This window comes from Cydia pomonella, chromosome 23, assembly GCF_033807575.1.
Source record: "Cydia pomonella isolate Wapato2018A chromosome 23, ilCydPomo1, whole genome shotgun sequence".
Lineage (NCBI taxonomy): Eukaryota > Metazoa > Arthropoda > Insecta > Lepidoptera > Tortricidae > Cydia > Cydia pomonella.
This window is the reverse complement of record NC_084725.1, coordinates 1,363,799-1,372,419: the sequence shown is the minus strand read 5'-3', so window position 1 is coordinate 1,372,419 and position 8,621 is coordinate 1,363,799. Positions and strand designations below refer to the sequence as shown.

Here is an 8,621-nt window from a genome sequence, read left to right as displayed (position 1 = left end):
ATGTAGCGGTGACGCATCGCGCAAGCGCGCGGACCTTACGCGCGTATAGTATAGTCAAGTTAACGAAAAGTATGGAAGTAAGTCGTGTAGTCGTGCTTTTTTTGGATTCGTTAGATGGCGCAACTAGATTATTTCCCCCGAGTTGCACCGTTTCTATTATGTACGGAAGACCGTTAAATTTTAGGTATAAACTATAAAGTGCCGTAATTTTGGAGTGAATTAAAAGCTATTGGGTTCAAGCTAAGTAGTGTATAGAGAACACCTTGGTGCATAGTATATCTTAATTAAAAAGATGTGCAATGTATGATACCCTAAAAAAAAATTTTTTTTTCGATTGCGGCTCGAGGATAAGTCAGTCGGTTGGTGCAATCTCAAGTTAAGCTTTTTAAAGCATTATAAACATTCAGTTAACTTTGCACGCCTGGGCAAATTATGGAACATGTATTTTTAATTATTTTGTACATTGTGCTTCGGGGGAAATTAAGAGAGACGTGAAAATTTTAAAAACGGTACTTATCTAAAGACACTACATTTGCACTAAATAAAAAATAGATTTTTTTTACCGGAAGTTTGTCAAAAAGTAAATAGAATTAATCGCAACGAACTGCAAGCGAAGGTGGTTGGCCGCATGCGGCGCGGGGCGCGCGGGGCGGGGAGATAGCGCAGCGCGCAGCTAGGGTTTGCAATATCCGACAATTTTTCGGATCCGGATACATAGAAATAGGATATCAAGAACGACTGTCAAACTTCAAAAGTGCGACCAAAAATGAAATGCAAGTTTGTGCGTAAATTGTCTATGTGAGATCAAAAATAGTGATGTCATGTTACAACATATTAATAATCTATCGGTGTTTTGACCGCTTTATCGACTACTTATTCAAATGTGTTTGATTGTATAAAAAAAATGTTATACGAGTAGGTATGAAGGCGCTTCCTTTAGGGTCATATAGGGCCCAAAAGGTGCCTTTGATGAAACCAGCACCATATTTTAGTATGTTGTTAAGCATGTTATTTTGACAAAAAAAACCATCGGGAGACAGTTTCTAACGTGGTTAAATCACCAGTTATGACGTCATCAAAATGGCCGGTGCCGTGTTCAGAATATTGCGTATACCACAGAAAGTATATCACATGTAAGCTTGTGTGGGGTGTCATAAAAAGCAAAATTAAATGCGCTACATTATCGTTATACATTTGACCTTGTAAGTACCATAGTTTGCGAGAAATTTTAAGTTTTATTTAAATTTTCCCGAAAAAAAAACCGTTTTTTGTTTTCATCAACTTTACTAGTAACTTTACAGGAAAACATTGTATCAAGATATGAATGCTACATTAGCAAGCTATTAAATTCCATTAAAATTTTGAAAATCGGTTTATAAACAAGCAAATTACACTATTTTTGTTCCATACCGGATGACACCACCAAGAGTCGGATGGCTGTTTCAATACAATTTGCAAGGCAAATGATGTTTAAGTAAAGGTAACTTGCTGAACGATATTTATAGTAAAGTAATATTTTCGATAAAAGTATTATTATCAAAATTAAGAATACTGAGATCGTTTTATTGTAATTTACTCCGGATCTAGCTAATTAAAGTTACACACTAATTAAACAAATTTTTTTTTACGTGATATTTTGTCCCAGAGCATGCACCTACGCATGAGCAAAGCATAGTGTATTTAAATCCGTGTTTTACTCACCCACACCCTGTACAGCGTTCTTTGCACTTGCAAGACAATAGCTCCTTGCAGCTGAGGACTAGCATCAGGAAGGGTTTTCTACAAAGAGGTGTACGCTGGTCCATCATTTTTGTTTCGCCAAGCCTAGTTGCAAGAATCTAGCATTTGTGGGTCGCTATTCAGGTAAATTGGTCCCAATGTGGGTCTGTTAAGCCCTTTTTATATGCTGTAAGAGAGCATCCTGTTGAAGGAATATACTCGATCGCTCTGTTTTTAGGGTTCCGTAGCCAAATGGCAAAAAACGAAACCCTTATAGATTCGTCATGTCCGTCTGTCTGTCCGATTATTTCCTAAACAAGATCCTCCTCGCAGTATTTACATTACCTATTTGTGTCACTACTGGGTGTCACTACTATATGTAGGGTTTGCAATTAGAATATTGTGATATTCTAATTATTCGAATATCCACCAAAATAAAATCCTAATAAACGGATTTAGATGACACAGAAATAACGTTTTTAACTATGTTTTAATACAATGATATTATCCCAACCAATTTTAAATGATTACTTGATTATTATAATAGCTAACATAATGTTATCTCTAAAACCGTACTTAATAAGGAGGGTTTATATCTGGATTAGCTGGTGCATAGTTGGAAATACATCCAATGCCTCACCTCGTGTTCATTCGTCATGAAATACTAACTATGAAAGCAATACTTACTTACTTCACTGGATCAGTGATCCAAAAAGAATCTTGGCCTTTGACACAAGTACAACGTCACTCTGCACTATTCTGCACCACTCCACGCTAGTTGGATACTCCGAGCCCGATTCTCTCCCGTCCACTCCAAGTGACCAAGTCTGCGAAGTCGTGCGGCTATAATACTTAATATCACCACTGGCAATATTGATTGTCCACAACTTCTTTCTAAACTTTCGTTCAATACGCCCACTCGGTCTAAAAGATTTTATCCCCCCCTTTCAGTTAAACGCACTTTATCTAATTATAGGCAAAATAGTTTCCTGTGTCGCGCAGCTCGTAACTTGAATAATTTGTCGAAGGATCTAGATATTGACGTTTTTAATTGCTCAATCCCTAGTGTAAGGCGCAATCTAGTCAATCAATGCTTCTAAATAACATGTTGCAGGTAGTGATATGCTATGGAGTGTGATCTGTAACTTTAATGTATTTGAGCCCGGTCCATGTTGTTCATCTAAATGCGAATATAAGTTGTTTATCTTAGTGTAATTTCATAAGTTATAAGTGTTCTTACTTATTGCTCATATCTATTTCTTGGTCTCTCTTTTTATTCATTGTAACCTTGATATATTTCATATTGTAATATCTTGTGTCACATGTGCTTTTGTATCTAGTGTGTACTTTGTAATTATATATACAGTTTCTATTTGTGAGTTCCTGTAATTGGCTCTGTACTACTACCAAAAAAGTTTAATGTATTTTTTAAAGCTGTTGGAATTCCTTGTATAAATAAATAAATAAATAAATAAATAATCTCGCTAATTATATTGGGTGCCGCAACTAGCTACTCTAGCTCCCTATTTTTCCTACGCTTTCATCTTCTCTATCTTCATCTCTGATAGGTCCCAGAATATTCCGCCAGAATTTCGTCTTCTTAACTAAGAACTTGTTCTTTTTTTTCTGATTCAGAGTCCAAGTGTAATACTTACCGATGCCATTCATCAAAATCTAATTATTGTCTTATAGACTTGAATCATGGACAGTCCTACTGATCAGCTTGGATACTAGAACTCGGTGAAGCGCTGCTGAGCATCTTAGGGCATTTTGGATTCGAACATCTATCTCCTCTTCCCGATTACTTTAGGTAGGTCTTTTCTTTTCGATCTGCGGTGGCAGCATGGTTCTATTTTTATCACTTGTCACTATGCCCTTCATGACAAATGATAAAGAGCCGACCATCTTAGCCCTATTCATTTGGAGATATTCTAGTGGTTGATTATCAGACCAATTTTCTCTCCTTCCTAGCCTTGGCCTCCAGGTCGCTTTTGTTTTGAGCCTATAGCCCCAAGTCATCAGGATATCCAATGATCTAATGTTTGCATTAAGCAACATTCGCATTCATTGTATAAAGTTACTGCGTGACATGATGTACTTATCAAATTGATGTGCTGTTAGTATTTGAATTGCTTAAATATATGAAAATACTATATTTAAATGACAAAATTATTCATAAATTTCATTAGAAAATTGTTTCGGTTATAGGTCATAACCATATTTAACGGATCCGTAATATCCGGATCTTATGACCCGCTAGATCCGGATGTTATAGTTGACGGATATCCGGATATTTCGGATATCCGGATCTCAAACCCTACGCGCAGCGATTGTTCCGAGACAGTTTGTTTGACACTTTTGACGGGCAACGAGCACAAATCTTTCTTCTGGCATTAAAACGGAACTATTGTTTTAAACAATCATTGAGTGAACTAAGTAGTCTAACGTTTTCGTAAGTATATGGAAAAACGCGATTTTTCGAATTTAACAAACATTAAGCGTACCTGTATTTAATTTGTTGACTGTCTGTCTGCATACTCAGAAACCTTTTACGAGAGGTATGGGCATTGTGAATGTCATCTCGCTTTGTGTGGTAGGGCACAGCACAGCGGATGTCATTCCAGATCTAGAGCAGAGCCCAACTGGGGAAGTACCTCCACTTTACAGAAAATCGCAGTCAAATAACACTAAACCCTACTCATAGTGTTGTGTTCCTGCCGGTGAGTAAGGTTGCCAGAGCTCAACGAGGGGCGGGAGGGGGTTAGGGTCGGCAACGCGCATGTAACTCCTCTGGAGTTGCAGGCGTACATAGGCCTACGGATACTGCTTACCATCAGGCGGGCCGTATGCTTGTTTGCCACCGACGTAGTATAAAAGAAAAAAAAAATCATACTATTTTTGCAGTACGTACATGCCACTACTCGTGCCTCAAGAGCCGTGCTTCGTCGGTGCATCTACGCGCGTTCCTTCTCTTGCCACTAATCACGCGCTTGTCGCTTCTGTGTATTTATTGCTCTACGTTTTTGGTACTTGATTACAAAACTGCATGTTCCGTATAAAAATGCCAATTTTTTATGGGGTGCGAATGTAAACAAAATCAAATGAATATGATTGCATCAATTTCCAATAGTATTAAAATTTCCCCCGAAGTACAACGACAGTAAAACATGAAAAACTACTTTCCGGGTGTCGCACCCTGGTGCGAATTTGACATTGGATTTAGATATTTTTTCTAATTATTTACTCAATTTGCACCGAGTACATTACTTTCCCCAGACCCGCAATGGCCAAAATAGATTTTTTTGTATGTTGTTTTTTTTTACCTGTTCCGTAGCTTAAATTAACATAAATAACACGTGCGAATTTAGATATAAGTGTTGTAAAACGTACGCCAAATTGCACCGAGTACACCTTTTTTCTCTTCTTAGTTACAACCATTACATTATTTTCAGCCGATTTCACCCCTTTCCGGGGGGGTGAATTTAGTAATGATTGTATAAAGTTCGATTTTTAGCCCATACAAAACAATCCGTAGTGATTTTATTAGTCCTTAGAATTAGTTCCTGACTTTAGTGAAATTTGAGTTAATTTGACCGTACTAGTAAGGCACCGCTGGTAGAGTGGCGAGCCGAGTAGGTCGCCACAAGTCAAATTGACTACAATTATTTGTTTTAATTGCAAGTTTTAGAAAAGCACTATACAAATCTCGGCGAGAAACCGGGTTGCCGGCCGCGTATCTCTACCGGCTTCGCTACGCTCGGCCGTCTATATCTACTTGGCCTGCAACCCTACGTTTCCCGGTTTCTATAGTAATGTACTATTACAGTTTCAATTGTTCTACATATAGAACCATCCCTTTTTGTTAAGCTGTTACAGATTGGTAGATACTTTTGAAGCGTTGTGTATGTCTTACTGTTTTAGACTTAAAGTTTAAAGGTTTCTCTTAATTCTCTCTACTGCTATTTAGTTTTAATTTAGACTTTTTGCATCTCCTAATTAGTTAAGTTAAATGTTTAATTTCTCCACTACCTAAAGGTTGTCTGGAAAAGATCGCTCTGTAGCTATAAGGCCGCCTGTTGTTTACCTATATCTTCATGTATTATATGTGTTTCCATGTACATTTATTCTGAGGCTGTGCAATAAAGAGGATTTGTATTTTATTGTTATTTGATCCGCTATACGATACGGTACGATACGAACAAAAGTTTACTTTCAGCCGACTATATAAAGACATTGTAGCTGTAAAGATGGTAATTTTGCTTTTCGAGACAAGTACTCCCTATGTAGTCAAGATATTAAAAGAGCCTTAATTTTATTTACAAGCTTTTATTTAGTTTCACCTGTCCCGTTGTCTGTCGGTCTGTAATCAAATCTTGCATGTTAAATTTGATCCACTTCCCGGTTTCCAATGAAGCTGAAGCAATGAAATTTGTATAAATATGTAAGTCGGGTGACAATGCAATATTATGGTACTGTTTGAATCAAAATGCGATTACGAGAAATAACTTTTATTGAAAGCTAAATTATTTTATTACGCTAGAACATTCAGTTATAGCACAGAACGAAATAGGCCCTTGACAGCGCATCATAGACACAACTCTTCTCAAATGTTGCAAGCAACAAATATTAAACATAAAGTTTACAGCTATGTTGAGACTTGTCTCGAACAGGTACCATCGAGCTGATCTGATGATGGAGACAGGAGGTAGCCCACAGGAACTCTGTGATAAAACAACGCAACCTAATTATGTTTGGGGTTTTTAGAATTGGCTCGATGAGTATTAGTTGCTTGTGGCAAGACAGGTACAGTCAGCGATAAAAGCTTGTACCAAAAAGGAAATTTTTGCCAAAAACTAATTTTAAATGTAAAGTTAAACTTGGAGTTTACTAAGAGTGGATCTCGATTTTTTTAAAAGGTTATGTTTCCGTCTTCAATTGATAATACATTTTATTTATACTAAAAATATACATAATGGATATATACAGAGGATTACTATAACTAGCTTAAATCTAATATGGACCCTTAAGGCATTGTACCAAGGTTGCTGGCAGCATTTCCTCGTTGTATCGCAATGCTGATACGTTGTGCTAGGAAGCCGCCAGCTCTTCGGTCACCAGTTACGTCAACCAGAAGCTTTGCGAGTTCCATTTGACTTTTAGTAAAATATGAGCACTTACTTCTAACAGATGGTTGGTGATGGGTCTCCACATGACTTCTATCCTGTGCATGTTGGCTAAGCCGGTTTCGAGTAATTTGGCAACTGCGAATAGGGATGGTTCCTGAAATAATACACCATGATATACAATACAGTAGAAACCATACCAAACGTGAATAATTATCAGTGATCGGAACTATGGGAGTAAAACTTTAACAAAACTTGTTAAGCGGACATAAAATAGTGCATACGGCCCTAAAAATATTCATGTCCATAGGGATAGGAATAGTATAGTACTTACAGCCATAAAATATTTACATTCATAGATATTCGAATATTTTTAAGACTATAAGCACTCTTTTTACGTCGCTTGATAAGTTTTGTTAAAGTTTTACTCCCATAGTTCCGATCACTGATAATTGTGATTGATTAATTGAACTGGATAACACATATCTTAACACAAAGTTCGTGGTAATCAGTTTTCATAGACTTATGATGGACTCAGATGTGAAAAATCGGCCAAGATCATGTCGGGTTACGTAGTTGATCTACGTAGGCTACGGGCAGTGACCGGTTTCGTAGTTACCATTCTGTCAGAACAATCCAAACGGGGGCTATTTGTAAATATCATGTACATTACAAGCATAAGGGACCAAGGGAGTACATTTGACGACCGGTCTGGCCTATTGGGTAGTGACCCTGCCTGGTCTCGGGTTCAAATCCTGGTAAGGGCATTTATTTGTGTGATGAGCACGGATATTTGTTCCTGAGTCATGGGTATTTTCTAGGTATTTAAGTATTTATGACAAAATATATATTGTATATATATATACCTTCAACAAAAGCCTTATTGAGCTTACTGTGGGACTTAGTCAATTCGTGTAATAATGTCCTATAATATTTATTTACTTATTACCTTCGCATCGCTTTGAAGGTCATTTTACTAAGAAGAAAAGATTTTTTGGAATAACTCGAAAACGGCTGGACCAAACATACTCGCTATAGTTTTAGTTGAAAGTATTTATCAAGCTGTTTCAATTTTTTTTTTCATTTTTCTTTTCTTTCGGTGCGATTAATTCCGAAAACATACACTTTATGAAAAAATGGTTTTGGAAGCCCGTATTCATTTTAAAAGACCTATCTAACGATATCCCACACCACTGAGATAAAGCGAAAATTTTTTTTCAAAGATAATCATTTTGTATGGGAGGTACTCTAAAAAAATACTCAATAAATAAAAATGGTTCCTAGTTGACTGCAGAACCCTAAAAAGGAAATGATTGCCAGTTTGTTTTTGTTTTTATTTTCTACTCTGAAGTCGGTATTTCCCTGGTGGAATTACTAAGTAACTTACCCTGTTAGAATAGGCGAGTTCCATGGCCTCGTTGCTGAGCTTACACAGCGCGTCAATCAGATGGTGCAACGCAACATCGTCGAGGTTCTTCGAGGACTCGAACACGCCTGACAGCATGGCTGACAGCGCTGCAACAAATCTTGTTGTTAGCTGACGTTCTAAACATATTCAAAATTATTTAGGCATGTGACAGTTGCGCTTCTATCGTCTGTCATATAATATCATATCATATCATTTTATTTTCATAATAGGATTTTACAATCACTTTATGACGTCAAATAGTAACATTTATTAAAAAAATAAGTTAAGTTATCTATTTACACTATACACATACTAATTAACTCCAAGGGTTAAGGTCTTCTAGATAATCTGAGATTTTGTAATATCCCTTT

The 8,621-nt window shown here is 36.9% G+C and overlaps 1 protein-coding gene across 1 annotated transcript in view; it reads right to left on the bottom strand.

Moving 5' to 3' along the window:
• The window catches only part of LOC133530782 (uncharacterized), a gene marked incomplete in the record, with an annotated part of 66,532 nt that overhangs the window by 24,968 nt on the left and 32,943 nt on the right, over nucleotides 1-8,621 (bottom strand). The window contains 2 exon segments of the mRNA XM_061868851.1: nucleotides 6,898-6,999; nucleotides 8,230-8,357. Coding sequence (XP_061724835.1) covers nucleotides 6,898-6,999; nucleotides 8,230-8,357 — 230 coding nt within the window.